Source organism: Hoplias malabaricus, chromosome 14, assembly GCF_029633855.1.
Source record: "Hoplias malabaricus isolate fHopMal1 chromosome 14, fHopMal1.hap1, whole genome shotgun sequence".
NCBI classification, from domain to species: domain Eukaryota; kingdom Metazoa; phylum Chordata; class Actinopteri; order Characiformes; family Erythrinidae; genus Hoplias; species Hoplias malabaricus.
Genome location: NC_089813.1, coordinates 34,043,651 through 34,061,278, shown reverse-complemented (window position 1 = coordinate 34,061,278; position 17,628 = coordinate 34,043,651). Strand labels below are relative to the sequence as shown.

Here is a 17,628-nt window from a genome sequence, read left to right as displayed (position 1 = left end):
TTCTGTTCAGTTCAGTGTCGGATCCTTCTGGAACGATTTGGAGTGAGAGACAGGAGGCGCTGCGTCATAAAACACGTGTCCAAACAAAAACACAGAGTATGGGGTAAAGGTTAATCGTTTTTCTTTTTTGTTTCGACGAAGTTATTTTTACGTTTATAGTCTATTAATATTTTGGCAAAAAAAAAAAAAAAAGATTTATGCAGATGGGGTATTTTAGGATTTTTTTTTTGCTTGAATATTAGGCACTTAAAAACACTGATTCATTTAAAAGAGGAATCAAATTCATATCTTTCATGTCTTTATTTTAATTACATATTTAATTTAATTACATATTTACAGTTTTATTTTAAATACATATTTAATTCCATATATATAATTGAGTGATAATATTAAACTTTACTTCATTATAGGAATGACACATAAAGACATACTGCAGTCACTGGCATTGAAACATGGATATTCCATTAGCCTGGACTTTTTCGTCATCAGTTTTCTGGTCTTGAGGAAATGATCAGTTTTATAGTCAGTCAGCTAGATGGATCTGGCCATTTACACGGATACCACTGGATGCATGCAAAATGTCTGGAAAATGGGATTCGACCCAGAAAAGAGGATGTAATACTAATGGAAAGGAAGATCCTTTTCATTTTTTTAATGTGGTCTAAGGTAGGAGTACCTTATCCACAGGGACCCAGTACAAAGAAAATAATGTATTCCAAACAAGTAGTATGTATGCTAATTGTTTGAAGGTACTGCCTGATTAAGAAAGTGGAATCAGATGTGTTTCTGTCTGGTTGGAAACCCTTGGTCTAAAACATCTGTATAGGACTATATTTGCACACTAGTCAACAAATCTGTATGTAACTATAGTTATGTATATCAGCTTTCAAAAGTAACCACCAAAAGGTATTTTCAATCAACAATAGCAGAGTCCTATCTAAACCAGTGTTCTTCATCTCTGGTCCTGGAGGGCTGGTACTGTTTGGTGAAGACACGTCATTAAATTACCAGGTTGACAGTAGGTGTGATTAAAATCAGACAAACTTTGGTGGAAACCAATCCTCCAGGACCCAAGCTGAAGAGCCTTGATCTCAATTAAACAAACAACTTTGTACACAAAAATGAATGCAAATGTTGACATTTTTTAACATTTAATAAATGAAAAAATAATGTCTGAACCCATAAATACTAATTGGCAGTTTAATTCTGTACTTTGAAACACACACATTTTACGTAGCATTATGTATAAATGTAAAGATATTTCAGAATATTGCATCTAAGGGACTATATTATTATATTTTGAACCACATTACACCGTGGATTTGCTGGCACACCAAACTATTCATTCATTCATTCATTCATTCATTATCTGTAACCGCTTATCCAATTCAGGGTCACGGTGACCGTGACCGTGACCACACCAAACTAATGTAAATCATATTTTACAAGAGAAATAACGGCCAAATAGTTGCTGTTGTTGTTTGTTCTTGAAAAAGAATATTTATCTTACATTTTTCACATATGTCATACATTTTAGGTATGGCATGATCTGCCAATAAGTGTATATTTCAGACATTTGTAGCTCCACACATAACATGCTATTAAACATTATACATCCAACAGAACACATACAATTCCAAATGCAGTCCATGAACATTTTATACACACAAAACAAAAAGGTATCATGTGTATAATCACATCAGTCCTGCTTAGCATATAATGGTGATCAGGAATAAAATCATACTGCACATGCGTATATTCTGTAAGGTCAATATTTAACCAGCATTAAACCCTTTTATTTAACATTGGGTGGAGCAGTGCAAAACAACCACAAAGAAGATGACGATTCTTGTGTCTGATGATTTTAGTCATAAAACTGCTCCTCAGTCAACCTAAGAACACAGCAAGAACACAGTTATATTGCATAATTTGAAATATAATCAATTTATCCATATTCAGCAATAACATTTGTTTCATAATATGAACTAAAGTAGTTAAAGCTGCAAAACACTAAAATGTTTAGGACAGTGGCCAATGTCCTTGACAATGGTTTGGAAGACATTTTAAAAAATGTATTTAATATATGTAAACATATAATTTTAGTTAGATGGGCAAACATCTAACAAATCAAGACTTACTGTTGTTTTATGGGGTTTAAACAATGTCCAGCACCCAAACTGAACTGCTGAGTATAGCATTGAAGTCACTGCAGAGCTCTGGGTAATTCTGGTAATTGATGGGCAACACGAGAACACAGCCACATGTATGAGCTTGAGGCCAGCATTAGAATTCACTTGTTTCTATGAAGTGCACTGTAATTTGACTTCCAATGAGAACATCTGCCCCAGTGCATAAACGCAGGAACTGCTGTAAAGTGTTGTCATCTAACTCCCCTATGTACCTTTTCAGGAATCATGCTCTGGATATTAATTTCTTTTGGAAAACTCAGAAGATCCTTCACACGCTTAGGAGATGGAATACGCTGGTGGATGATCTCTGTCACTCTCTGTGGTGACAGATTCTGTGCTAGATCCTTGAGAATAGGCCTCCAACAATCAATCACAAACATGGGGGTCTGGATAAGTGCTTTGTGTCAACTGTGTCAAAAGTGGGATTGCATTTTCTATAGTGGGAGTCTGGTGGAATGGGAAGATATATAGGGAAGTACTTCTCTTCAATCCAAACTTTGACTAGAATCCTTACAATGGATTTACACTCATTAATTTGATACTCATGCTGGAGAAAATGTGCCTTGACATCAGCACCCAATGTGTGTCTGCTGTAAAAGTCTTTCCAAAATTCTGATAAACAATCACGAAAAACACCTAAACCAAGACCTTCTTCCAATGCTCCATTAGGAAGATTCATTTGTGTGCTTATGTTTTTTCTCCATTATATCTGGGTCATTAAAAGCTCCCATCAGGTCACTAAGACAGTATCCTCTGCGTATGACAAGAACGAGTTTAGGAATCTCATCTTCTTCAACTGGAACTGTGTCATCTAAATTCACAATACCACTAATTTGCTCTCCAACTGTGATTCCTCATCAAATAAGTCTTCAGCAACTGAGTTTCCCAAGCTTACTGGTATTTCTCTGTACTGTGTGAGAACATACCCCATGGAATTTTGGTTCTCCAATTGTTGCCCCTACCAAGTGTCACCCTGTCCTTGTTCTTGTCTGATGATGCCTTCAAAAGATAACAGAGACTCTTGCCTTTCTGCCTGTATATTGCCATCATTTCCCTCATCAACTTTGTGTTCTTCACTGCATGTTAGCTGCAGAACTGGAAATTCCTGATCTTCAGAACTGTGGTCCTCTGTCTCAAAAGTCAACTTGCTGCAAAAGTCAAGTCAATAGTTACATAGTTAGAGACTACTGACTGCTCTGGGGCAGTATTCTGAAGGTTTACATCTGTCTGTGTCCCTTCCTCTTGTTAAATCTTCAGAAATCTTCATTGCTTTCATCTGGCTGTGTTTCCTTCTAAAGAGGTACAACCTCAGATTTTAACTTTGCTCTCCTCATTCAGGTAAGGTTTTTGTGAAGCTCCCTGTGTGAGAAATCCCAGATGTCACAGTGTAGGTCTTTTAACTTCAGATATTTTGCACCATTTGGAAAAAAACGTTTCTCAACTATTTCCTTAACCTCACTCAATTGTGAAATTTTGCAAACATGTCTGGTTTCATGTCCTCCTTTAGCAGAACAGACTTGCTTGAAGTCAGTCTCTCTCTCTATATAGTTCATCCAACCTAATTCGACTCTCCTTGATTTATTTTTTGCATTTAAATTTCCTAAATTTTTCCTTAAAAGATTACCCTTTGTTTTTCTTTAGGGCACACAAAGCCTTGACCTTAATCTCTCAAGCAAATGTTTTGTCTTGTCACTGTTTCCTGTGGGTTGGAGTTTACGACAGGCCACTACTCTGTCACCATAATGAAGAATGTATGTAGCAAATTCACTTCCTGTCATCAGACTTATAACAGAGAAGTCAAGCTAAAAAAAAGAGGAAAAATGAGTATGAAGAGCATCAAGAGCTTGTTTACAATAAACATGTGAAGCTTAAACCAAATTGAAACTTTATTAGTTTGTACAAATTATCATTATTGCTTACAGAATTTTTTTTCATGAAGTTTGATGACACTTGGGTTAGAAAGAGACTGTTTTGTTGTCAATTGTCACAAATAATTGAATTCAATTACCACACCTATAATTTATAGAATCAATTATGTTCTTTGTCTATGCTTTTAAGATAATCTACATGTTCAGAGACTTAAACATCTTAAATTACAAGATGCTCTGACAGTAAATTTGACATTTTCAATTTTATTTGAATAAACCAATTAACATGGTGTAGTAGCATTTCATAAGCATTGCAATACTTGGCCATACTATTGAATACAACCAGATATTTTCTATAACTATTTGCTGGCCCCATTTCTCTTAAACTAACTTACATTTACATGTAGATTAAGCAAGTGAGATTTCTTTTAGCCATCTTGAGACATGATTTCAAGAGAGTATTATGATTGTTATTATTACTGAAAATTATTAACCATGTTAATCACATTTTTTGATATGATGTATACCTATGCTATAGATTATTGATTTGCACATCAGCACTTGTGAACCAAACCATAAACCATAATCATTAGCTACCATAATTCTCAAGTGGCACAACAGCCTTTATCTAGTGAAAGCCATTTATCAGCTCTGTGGTGGTCCTGACCCTTGAAAAACAGAGGGAAATAGTCATAAGAAAATAGGCAGAGTAACAGGTGTACTACAGTCTGTAATTGTAGAACTACAGAGTGCTCCTGTATGGTCAGTGGAGCTCATAAAATGGACAGTGAGTTTAGGCACAAGGTAGGGAATCCTAAACCAGTGATCATTCAGTGTGTATCCAACAATTATATTTGCGGTTGCCTTTTGATAACGGAAACTAATAATCATTTTCATGGAATGTGCAAGTGCAGAGTTAATTTTTTTGCTTAAAAGCTATGTTTTGATGTTTATCAAGCTGGGCTCTGAACTGTTAAATGACTGCACACCCAGACAAAACTTGCACAACCCTACCTTGTCTTCCACCATTTTTGCTATTTGATTCTCTTCCATATCTCTCTGCCGGAGAAAGTTCTCTAATTTGCGCTGCTTTTCCATGTTGTCCATGAACCTCAAGGCAGCATGCATTAAAGTTAACCAACTGCAATCCGGTTACTTGTGTGATTATTCAGTTGTGTGGTTGTTCATGCCAATCAAACTTGTGCATTGCAAATGCAGGTCCCTTGGTCCAAGCTTCAAAATATTACTTTGTGGCCTCAATATATTATTAATCAAAAACTAATCAAAAAGTAAATTAGAGATATCTTGCCTTTTGTTCTGACTAGTCAGGGCAAGCAATTTTAGCTTTTAATCATTTTTTCTTTATTTCAAGATTTCAATTTGCACATGTGAAAATTCAATTGTTACTAATAAAAAAGCTAATTTTACTAGTAAGAATTTAAATCAGATTAACTAAGAATTTAAATCAGTTTAACCAGAATAATCACAGCCGGTTCTCGGTTACTTTCACAGCAACCCATTCTGTGGGGAACATCAATGGCCGTCTTACCGCTGTCTCTCGGCTCTAGAGCCAGCTGCATGCGGACATCTAACACTTTACTTTTGACATCCTCGCTTTCCTTTTCTCCCGCTTGAAAATGTCTTCCTCCAAAAGCCTTTCATCAAATATAAAGGAGATTTGTTCTAGCTTTTTGCACTTTTCTTTCAAAGTAATATTATCCCTTTATTCAGCTTTTGAATTTCGTTGAAAGAAAAACTTCAATGAGGTTTTAATTTCTAGATTACCAGACCTTTTGATTTATTTTTGTCGTTAGAGCAGTGATGTTATTGTTGTGGAGTTCACCAGCCGCCGTTTGAGAGAACACGGTTAAACCAGCAGCACGTCAGATTTTAGTGCGCGTATACTAGTGACTGACCGGTAATACTCAATACGCGAATATGAAACCAACTGGAGTCTGAAATTAAGCCCTGTATTCATGGCTGCAGTTCAATATGAATGGTCGGAGAAGGTGTTTGTAATATATATATACCATTATAATATATATACCAATATTAATATATTTTACCATTTTTTTATTGTTCTTCATTTCATTTTCCTTTTTTTAAACAATGAGAGATGTTTTTATGTACACTCTGCCTTGAATATGGTCTTCATATTCCCACACTCAGTCGCAGGGAAAGTGGAGTTAAGGAGAGAAAAGAATTAAGAGGAGTGTCCTCACTGGTCGCCATCTTGAACGACCTGCCAATATGATACTTTAAAACCATCCCGTATTTGGACACTAAATGTCGTGTTGCATATTGAATTGTTCCATATTTTTAAGGTTGGATTGTTAAGACGGGTGATTTGTTTGAAAATGCGCTTTTCACTGGTCATCACAAGTGCATTCACAGTTGTCAGTTGATAGGAAACTCAGGTAGTGAGGTGTGAGGGCTCAGACTCCAGACTGTGTTTCAGACCAGTTGCAGAATATCAAACATGGTAGGTTTTTTTTCGACCTGATTTTGGACATTGTAATGAACGGCGTAGATGTTTGGACGCTCAGTGGAGGAAGTTATGAACGGTCGATATCTAGTTGCTCAGCCCTACGTAGAGAAACACAGGAGACATCCAGTGTGATGCGAGGGAGACCATTTATTTGGCTTAGGAGCACCCACACACCATTCCATTCAGTACAATCCAGAATAGCTGCAGAAGGCAAAGCAAAACAGGCTACAACCCAGTGCTAACAAGCAGCATGCTTTTTTTTCTTTCTCTTAACTCTCCCTACGTTGCAGTGCACAAGCAATTAACCTAAAGTCTCTTAAAGTGTCCGTTAGAATGTGATCACATGTGAACACTTCACCAGCTCAAGTCCAAATGGGTCCAGTCAACAGCCAAATAAAACAGAGCCCAGAAAGAAAACACAGGCCTCAAGAATTTGCTACTTATCTCCAGCTCCTACGTAGAGACCATGCTGACCACGTCTTCCCATCTATGATTTTTTATTTTTATTTTTATTTTTTTGGATCTACAAAAATATCAATATAATGGACAACCGCAGAGTACATACATGTTAGTCTGTGTCTCCCAGTGAATGCAAGTCGCATGTTTGATTCAGGAGTTTGAGGTCATGTAGTGTATTATCCCTGGTCAGATATAGTGCTCCTGGACAGTTTTTCCCCAGTTTCCATAAAATCGGCAAAGAACAAAGTCGTTTAGTGTGAAATACTCAGGCTGTTTATAATCCAAGATGTTATCCACCATCATTAGGAGTGAACAAAGCTGGAATCTATGGAGGAGGCAAATGTTCTAGGAAACACAGGGGAATAGGGAAGATAGCCTGTCATCATGAAGCAGCAGTTATAACTTCTTCCTTTTAGAAACAAGCTGATGACAGATTTAGCTTGGGTTTCATCCTCCCTGGAAAAAAAGAAATTATTTATTATCAACAAAATCAGAACATAATTGTGAACATAATTGCACCTTATTCTATTATATTATAATTCTATTTTACTTTTTAAACTTGATTTCATACGCCCCATTTAATCCCCAGGACTTAAATTATGTTCTTTTATGCAGTTCAATAATGAAATATTACAAATATTCACCTCTCCTTCTGGAGAAGAGAATGTAATGTGGAAGGAGTAATTTTATTGAGTTAGAACAAAAAAACAACCAGTCCAGGAATGCTATTAGTGGATATTTAATACATTTATGGACAACAGTATTGGGACACACCTAGTCACTGAATTCAGGTGTTTCATTAAATCCTATTGCCACAGGTTTAAACAAAAACAAGCACATAGTCATGCAGTCTGCCTTTACAATCCTTGATTCTAAAAGAAATCTCAGTGAATTTTAGCATGGTTCAGTAGTAGGATGCCACCATGGCATTACACTAGTTTGTAGAATTTCTAACTCTCTAAATATTTCATGGTCAACTGTGAAAGGATTGAAAAATAAGAAACTGAAGTATTTCGGAAACAAAGCAACTCAACCAGGAAGTGGCAGACCACATGAAGTTACAGAGCATGGCCAACAAGCACTGAGGGGCCCAGTGTGTATAAATAACTGTAGAATTCCAAACATCTTCTGGCATTTAACAAATAACTATGCACACAGAGATTCATGGCAGGGAGTTTCATTGGCTGAGAAGCTGAATGCAAATCTTACATATGGTGCCCCCCTGAGTCACATCACAACATTTACAAAGCAAACAAAAGCTCAGAACACAACAGCATTAAGGAGAATACAGATACATAAAAAAAACGTTTTAGTGCAGCGTCTTTTAAGTGTATTTGTGTTCTCCTTAATGCTGTTAAAGGTTCTGAGTTTGTTTTTTAAGTTGTTTGCATATTTTAAGATATATAAAATTGTTTTATGTTTTCTTTGAAAACCATACCTTTGTGTTAATTCTAATGTAATGCAATTGTCATGTCATGTCATATATATATATATATATATATATATATATATATATATATATATATATAATATGCTATAGCTGAATTAGACCTTATTTTGGCATTTAATCTATTGGGAATGCTTAGGGCCATTCGTCTAATAGAACTCTTTTTTCATGTTACTAGCTCATGTTAAGGAAGCATAGGGTTCGCTGAAGACATTCCTGTCTTTAAAAAAACACTGTTAAATTCATATCATGAAAATAATTTTAGTTGTTATTATATCGAGCATCATGGTGAAGCAGCAGGTAGTGTAGCAGTCACACAGCTCCAGGGACCTAGAGGTTGTGGGCTCAAATCCCACTCTGGGTGACTGTCTGGGAGAAGTTAGGTGTGTTCTCCTTGTGTCTGTGTGGGTTTCCTCTGGGTGCTCTGGTTTCCTCCCACGGTCCAAAAACACACATTGGTAGGTAGTTTAGCGACTCAAAAGTGTCCATAGGTTTGAGTGTGTGAGTGAATGTGTGTGTGTGTGTGTCTGTGTTGCCCTGTGAAGGACTGGTGCCCCCTCTAGGGTGTATTCCTGCATTGCGCTCAAAGATTCCGGGAAGGCTCCGGACCCACCACGACCCTGATGTTATTATATCATTAAGACAATATACAGTTGAATCTACTGTAATATTTAAAAGCAGTTAATCCAAGATAATACTTACTCCCTCAGAGGCTGTTTCTTGTTTTGGAAGACTGTCTTCTTGAGCTGATTCAGAAACACAGAAACAATGTGTTAAAATGTAAAAATAAGACAGAAATACTATATTTCAAGCCATAATTGAGACCCTTACCTGTACAATGTTTAATGGTGACCTTCTTATTAAAGAAGATAAAAACTGTTGCAGACAAAAGTAAAACCACAAGGAACAGGGATACAGCTATAACAGCAGCAGACATTTTATATCCACATTCAACATCAGAAACCTTTGTTCCTGGCTTTAATTCTGTAAGTCCTGAATCTTCACACCTATCAGAGTGAAACAATGGAAGTGAGTAGCTTGGTGAAAAGTACATAGTTGGTCTAATGGAGCGAAACTATACAGAGATATTCAACAATATATCGTCAGTTCTCCCAAACAGATGTTTCTGTGGTTCTGCCTCTTCTCTCTTTTCTTTCTGTTTCTGTTTTCCTCCTTGGTTTCCTTGTGTTTAACTTCCTCCAAGTGTGGACTGTTTGTTTCTTGCCAGGATCAGACTACACAATATTCTTGTCTTTTACAACGTTCACTGTGTCAGATTAGTGCCTTGTCTTCACCAGGAGACTTGGCAGCACTACACCTTCAGATCAGTCGTTTTTGTGTCATTGCATGAGTTCAGAAGTCCATGCAGAGTCAGGCCAAGAAACTGTCAGTCATGACTACAAAAGCTCCTGTCATATGACCTGTTCCTTATTGTATGTAGTTTAAATATCCTGGGTATTTTTTGCTTAGTTTTGTCTGCCATTCCTTTTTGTGGTGATTTTCTCTTCATTTTTTTATCTTCATTGTATGTTTCCTTGTGGTGTCTCTCTCATGTTGTGGTGTTACTCTATAATCTGCTCCCTCATGGATTTTTCAGTCTTGGTTTATGTTTATCTTTGTTTGTATGTATTCAATGTCTGTTTTCCCCTGGTATGTGCTTCCTTTAATTTGGGACATTTGTTTCAATATTATCTTTATTCACATTCTTGCTTATTCCAAGTTTGTTTGTATTATTAGTTCTTTACTCCCCTCGTGGGTACTAGTCTCATCCTTAGTTTGTTTACTCTCACCTTTTTAGGCTCTTATGTTTTCTGGTCTCTCTATACTTTATATATAATGCCTACTTATATATTTGGTTTTTCCTCATGTCATTGTTGTTGTTATTTATTTTAGTTCTACTTGTTTCCAAGACGCCGTGTAAAGAAACTCCTTCCATCTGAGCAATTGCTTCTTTGTCATTCCTAGTGCACATTCAGGAGACTATACTAAATCACTTGTATTTGCTGCCTATCCATAACTAAAAATCTACAAATGTGATTATTGTAAAATAATGTTTACACTGCATTCATATCTACATTTGAAAATTTCCTCACAATGACAATCATCTTCAGATCAGAATAACCCCTTGTGCCACTGTCAAAAAACAGCACTTACTTTGTATATGTTGAACAAATGTGAAGTGAGCCGTTTGAATAGATCCCATCTGAGCATTCTCCACATTTGGTATCTGTAAAAGCTGTTCCTACAGAACATACAAATCCTGTTTTCAGTCACGCTAAATAAAGTGAACTCCACTTATGTAAAGTAGTAAACACTTTAAAAGTATTTCTAGAAAATTTCACCAACCTCTTTGTTTTATGTACTGTCCTGGGAGACAGGCTGTGTGTTTTGTGGCTAAAGAACAGCTGCCTCTGTTTTTTTCTAAGCAGTAGTGTCCATCTAGTGGCTCACAAATTGTGTCTGATGATCGAGTGCAGGGAGTCATTACTCTTAAACCCTGACCTATGAAAAACAAGAGACTATTTATTTATTCATTCATTTTTATGTAACAACATTATCCTGTTCAGTGTCACAGTGGGTCTGGAACAGAATCATTTGGGTGCAAGGCAGGAACACACCCCTGACCAGGCCCATCACACACTCTCATTCACTCACACACACCCCTCTTGACACTTTCTAAAATAAACAATCCACTTACTAAATGATTTTTGGACTGCAGAGGAAACTCTCACAGACACAGAGAGAACACATCAAAATCTTCAACTCATCTCTGACCTCACAAACATAATGATATATTTAAGACATCACTGTGTCACTTTATTTTACTGTGCTTTACACATAAGTAAAGAACACCTGAGAAAATATGTTCTGGAAAAACCATTCCACATTTTAGAAGCTGTACTAGAAAACTATCTCCAGCAAAGTAACTATAAGAGAAGGCATTTGCAGTTTTACTTCAAAGAACATGTTTTGTATCACATTAAATACAAAGCACACAGAAATATTCTTATGAAGGACAGACTTACCAGGATTACAGTCTGCACAGCTGAAACAATGTAAGAGGCCATTGGGTGCATCAAGATAAGTGGAATCAAGACAAGGAACACAAGTTGTGCTGGTATCCTCTGTGCAATGTCTATAAACACGGTTCCCTAAAAACAAACATGTCATTATTATAAACCATGACTGAATTTTTATAGATATCACTTTTAAGAAAGCTGTTTTGTACCAAATGTGTGTCATCACTCAAAATAAAATCTCATTCCTCCAGAATATTAATGGGGAAGCTAAAATGTTCAAATCTTTTTAAATATGTCAATGTAAAGGGATTTAATTTATAATTTTGGACAAATTCTATTGGAACATTCATCATACTCTTTCCATTGTGCAATTACTTTCTCTGGGCATTCTGGCTTTTTGACATCACAGGCTCAGACAAATTTATTACAGGTCAATTTTATTACATTCAAAAGTAGAATCTAAATATCTAGATCTAAATATCACTCTAGTGCTGGGCAATTAATCAAAACCAAGATTCAGAACTTCTAATCAACATAATCTTGTCTATATTAATTATATTTATTATTATTATTCTGCTATGTCCCCCAGTGTGTTAATGTATTGTTCCTTTAAAACCACTCTACCAAGCTGTAGTCACGTGATTCTGCCCCTATCTGCTACATGAAAGCAACCTAAACTCAGAGGCCGACTAAGCGACTCGAGCAGCTCGTACCAAAGAAAATCACAGCGTCTGTGGTTTGGACATGCTTTGTTTTGACTAATATGTCATGTCATATGTAAACGCTGAAAAAAAAAAAAAAATTCTGTGACCAAAGCACAATCACACACCAAATATAAACAGTGCTCAAAAAAGAAAAAAAAGTGAGGAACATTAAAAACATTAGAAAAAATATCCCATATTTAATACTGGAGAATATTTACAGTACAAGCCTCGTCACTAAACTATGAGGGTCAAAAATACTAAAAAAAATTGTTCATTAATCGTAATTGTGATGAAATGTACAATTAATCGTGATAATGGTTTGCGTTCATATCGCTCAGCACTAATTCACTCCCAAGTCCATTTGCCACATATGTGAAAATTATTTAAACTCACAAAACCTATGATGTGACGAAAATAAAAAATAAAATTTGCACCTACTCTCACCTACAGGGAGTGCTTTGACTGTGATAGCTTTTTGTATAAAGTACAAACCCGGGCAGCCAATTAAATTAGAGTTAATATACATTTAAATATATTATAAATGATTTGGACCTAAAAAAATAGATATATGGGGAAAATGTATAATATGTGCCCTTTAAACACATTTATGTTCAGTTTTAACATACTTTATGTCTCAGATTTTGACTTACCAGGTGCACACATGGGACAACATTCTCCACTGATCTCATACTCAGCTCTGGCACAAACACCATAACACAGTCCAAAATTCAGAAAGAAAACAGCAACGATGATAAAAAATATGTCCAAGTTAGTGATCATTTTCACTTGCAGTCTCTTAAAAAATAAATAAAATAAAATAAAATAAAATGTTTCCCCTGAACATTTCATCTGTTCCTCTGTTTGGCCTCAGATGATTTCAGATTTAGATCCTTTTCATGTTCTGTTCATGTTGATTGTAAATATGAATGGTAAATAAACTACAAATAAAATCTTTTCTTTTTTCCTGGAAGAGTCAGGCTCCAGAGTTTTCATTGTGTGCAGGAGCTGAAAAACAACAAATATTTTAGAAAAGCACAAATCAAATAACTATATATTTTTTTGGAGATGAATATTCAGTTGATAATCATTGAGTTGAGAAGAATGAGTAGTGTACCAAAGATTAGAATCAACATTATAAAGTAACAGAATACCAGATGAAACCAGCACAAACTAATCTCCATTTTACAGCACCAATCCCATTTGTTCTCATTTGATTCAAAGCGGCAGATCAGAAATTATGCAGTGGTCTTCTTAAGATGTTAAAACGCTCCTTGGATTGGTGGTTGATGAAAAACAACAACGAGAGGCAGACATGCAACAAGTAACAAAAAAACTCTACTGCTCTGTGAGAACTGGGGCACAGAGCCATGTCAATAAATAAAATAATTAAATCCAGAAACAACATGTGCATACACAACTAGCATATGGTGCTAAACATTGCTGCTGTTGTGGTTTTCAAAGCCTGCAGTTACAGATGATGACTGGCGACGTCACCAACTACATTCCATGAGCTGTACTAATAGAACTGATGTGACTGAAGTATACACTATATGTTTACTGACTGAGAAACACGGAAGCCAAATGCTAATATTTACATCTATATGTAAAAACAAGATATATGATTATTTCCTTCAAACTCTTAAATTAATATGAGATCCTTACCTGTACAATGGTTAATAATGGCCTTCCTTATAATGAAGATACAAACTACTACAAACAAAAGTAATATTGAACATCTTATTTAACTGATTACCTCAGCAAGTAACAGATGAAGTCCAAATTGGCATACTCCCATACTAGTTAGTATGCAAATCTAGTATGCAACACGATGTACTGTGTCCGAACACCTAGAACATATGATGGAGTATGTTAAACTTCCCGGATGTCATACTCGGTCAGAAGAGATTTGCTAATATACCCCCAGCACACTGAGTCTGACATAGCTAGTGATTCACCTGGAGCAGCAGAGCAGTGAAGGGCAGACACATGGGAGCAGACAATAAAATGTCAGTAAAACAAAAAATCTATATTTCTCAGGAAATACTCAACCTGTAATATACAAAACATAACCATACATAACTCTGCAGCGTGCTGAAAGCCAATTGTATGTGGTTCAAAGAGATGGAATTAGTTTATGGTCGTTATTGTAGGAGCTGAGGTAATATTTATTTACAAAAGAAATTCCAAGTGTTTCACAATATTAAAAAAAAATTTCATAAAAGTTCCTGGGTGAAGTGAACTTGAGCTTCAGCTCCAACAGGAGATTTTACAACACTTAATGTTCGCTGAATGTGGTTTAATGTACTAAATGACCTAGGAACACCAAAATTACTACTGATAAGGAGTGCTCTCTATTGCTGAAAGAATTAACCTTTGATTTGATTGAAAGTAATACATTTAAGCTGCTTCCTTGTGCGTTTAGACGAGAAGAAATAAACTTAATTCATGATTTCATTGTTTCAGTAGAGCACTTAGATCAGTCGTAATTGAGAGAAATGCTGTGTTTCTAAGTTATTGTTTTAATACTTTAAGCCACGTTAAGTGTTTTAAAGTCTCCTCCACCAAAATAAATGCAGGATGGACACAGCTCTGTTCAGAAGGCAGTTTAACGTCAGGTTTCCATGCTGTAAAATATATATTCATAAATATTTTAACATATGTGCACATTTCTTTTTTTTTTATTATTATTGCACTGTTGTATTTGTTAATCATGTAGTAAATCATTTGAAGTTTATCGCGTTTCTCACCTCTTTAGACTGGCCACTTACCACTGAGCTACCCACCCAGAGAGATCAAAGCTGGCCAAAGGATTTTTTTAAAATAAACAAATAAAATTTGGAATTAAGTCTCAAATGAATTTGTGTCTGTGTTCTCTCTAAATTAGCAAAATGTTCAACATTCAAAATCATTCTTTTTTTTTTTTGTATATTTAAGTAATTTATAAGTTATTGTTTTAAAGTAAATTTGAATGGTTTCACATGTCTCTTTAAATTGAAGTGAAATTTTTAAATAAATAATTTGTTTAATCAAGGACTGAATGGTTCTGTCTGCTCTCTAAATGTGTTATTAATAAAACAAATTGTATAATTAAAATGTGTTCATAGTAAACCATTGTTACTGATTAGTGATATTTATTTTTTTTAAGTAAAGAATAAGCAAATTTACAAAAATACATGTTCTACTGCCCAGTTCTAAGTAAACAGTAGGATTTACTGTTGTAAATTGTTTTTTCTTTATTTGATTTTACCATTTCTCCTGGCATTTGGAATGGTTTGGGGATCAGCTAATAAGCTCAGTCTGTTAGACATGGTGTATTCTACGAAAGTGCACCAAGAACTCAGATAATGTTTATGGCCCATGATCAATCCATGTGTCAGGTTGCAAAATGGGGTATAAAAATGTGTGCCTCTCACAGACCATTAGATCAGTCTGAGATTCACTCTGAGAGACAGTCTGAGACCATCAGACTTCATCCTGAAACCAGTGCGCTCAATAAACAGTATTATATGCAGACTGATCTCCTCTGTTCACTTTGAAACCACCAGAAGACAACTTTACAACACTCCCAAGTGCATTTGCCCCATATATGATAATTATTTAAACACACTGAATCTGTGATGAGACAATAAATAAATAAAACTAAATAAATAAATAAATAATAATAATAATGGGGCGGCAGGGTGGCGCAGCAGGTAGTGTCGCAGTCACACAGCTCCATGGGCCTGTCTGTGATGAGTTGGTGTGTTCTCCCCGTGTCCACGTGTGTTTCCTCCGGGTGCTCCGGTTTCCTCCAACAGTCCAAAAGACACACGTTGGTAGGTGGATTGGCGACTCAAAAGTGTCCGTAGGTGTGAGTGTGTGTGTGTGTGTTGCCCTGTGAAGGACTGTCGCCCCCTCCAGGGTGTATTCCCGCCTTGCGCCCAATGATTCCAGGTAAGCTCTAGATCGGATAAGTGGTTACAGATAATGAATGAATGAATGATAATAATAATTGAACCCATTCTTCCTACATCTGTTTTACTTACAAAAGGTACTGTGTGGAGACTGATGTGTGTAAAGGGCGGTAGAAAATGTCAGTCCGCTCCACATTTTTATTAATGACGTCCACTTCTCTTTGCCACAGCTCTTCTCCAGTTGTGTTAGTGATCGCATTTTTACCAGCAGCTCTTCCCAAGTTGTATAGAGATCGCTAGTAACTGGCTTTCGCTTCTTTTATCTGTATTTTCACAGGCTACTCTTTGTTTTTATTTTAGTAACGGCTCGCTTTCAAATACATATTCTAAAATATAAAATACCCCGGGAAAAAATGAATGAAATAAGGTCAACACAGGAAGTGTTTTTCTCATCGGTTTTTCACATTAAGTTACAGTTTAACACAGGGCTAAGTACCAGAATCAGTTAAATGTTGTGTCACTCACAGTTTGAGAAACACATCCAAAACCAAACACTGAAAGTTTGCGTTTTAAAAAGTGATTAATGTGCTCACCTCCGCGCTGAAAGCTGTTCAGTTCAGAGTCGGATCCTGGAACTATTTGAAGTGAGACACAGGAGACGCTCCGCTATGAACCACATCAAAGTGAAACTATGTCCAAACGAAAACACAAAGTACGCAGAGAGCGAATCAAAAACAGAACATGGAGTGAAAGATGTCTTTATTTACTGTTTGGGATAAAGGTTAATCGGTTTTCTTTACTGTTTCGAGGAAGTTACTTTTACATTTATGGTTTATTAACATTTTTTGCAGAAAGAATAGAATGGCTTTATGCAGATGGCGTATTTTATTTACATATATATATTTTAAATTAGGCACTTTTACCACCACACTGATTAATTTAAAAGATTAATTCATATCTCAAAATCAAATTCTTATCTTTCATGTCTTTAAGAAATATGACAAGTGTTTTTACAATTTACAATTGTATACAATACACTTAGTTTTATATATATGTGTGGTTTTCTTTGCACTACGCTTACTTTTACACTTTGTCCCACTGTGGTCATTTTTCTCATGTGGCCAGGGCTTATCTTTTAGGAGTGGACAGTTTAAGGTAGCAGGCAGGCAGGATGATGGTGGTGTGATTCCACAGTGACATTTTATTTACAACAAATATTTACAAAACAAACAAAAAAGCTACACACAATATTTAAGCCTGTTTACAGGGCCTGGTGACACAATAAGTGATCAATCACCCACAGTATGCAGTCTATTCACAAAAAGCTAATGAGCTTGAAGCTTCTTTCACCCAAGGTCTATCTCCCTCCTTTTATCTCCAGGTCCCATTCACTTCGATTCTTGGATCACCCTTTAATAGCCCTCTAGACTGCCTTGTCGTTGTTGGTGATCAAGCCTGTTCTGGAGATCATGTCATCAGCGTATGTAATGATGACTATGGATCTGTGCATCTCAGCTACTGAGACAGTGGGAGGGTTGGACTCAGCTGTGGTGGTAGCCC

General features: G+C 36.0%; 1 protein-coding gene across 1 annotated transcript; it reads right to left on the bottom strand.

Annotated features, from left to right (window-relative positions):
* Window positions 1-6,687: 6,687 nt before the first annotated feature.
* On the bottom strand, window positions 6,688-16,703 carry LOC136666257 (tumor necrosis factor receptor superfamily member 14-like). Its single transcript, XM_066644354.1, has 9 exons — window positions 16,662-16,703; window positions 13,929-14,022; window positions 12,826-13,180; window positions 11,478-11,603; window positions 10,798-10,953; window positions 10,606-10,693; window positions 9,283-9,458; window positions 9,154-9,197; window positions 6,688-7,460 (listed from the first exon to the last, which is right to left on the bottom strand). Exons 3-9 carry the CDS (start codon window positions 13,022-13,024, stop codon window positions 7,452-7,454), a joined length of 798 nt encoding a protein of 265 aa, XP_066500451.1. The 5' UTR covers window positions 13,025-13,180; window positions 13,929-14,022; window positions 16,662-16,703; the 3' UTR covers window positions 6,688-7,451.
* Window positions 16,704-17,628: the final 925 nt, after the last annotated feature.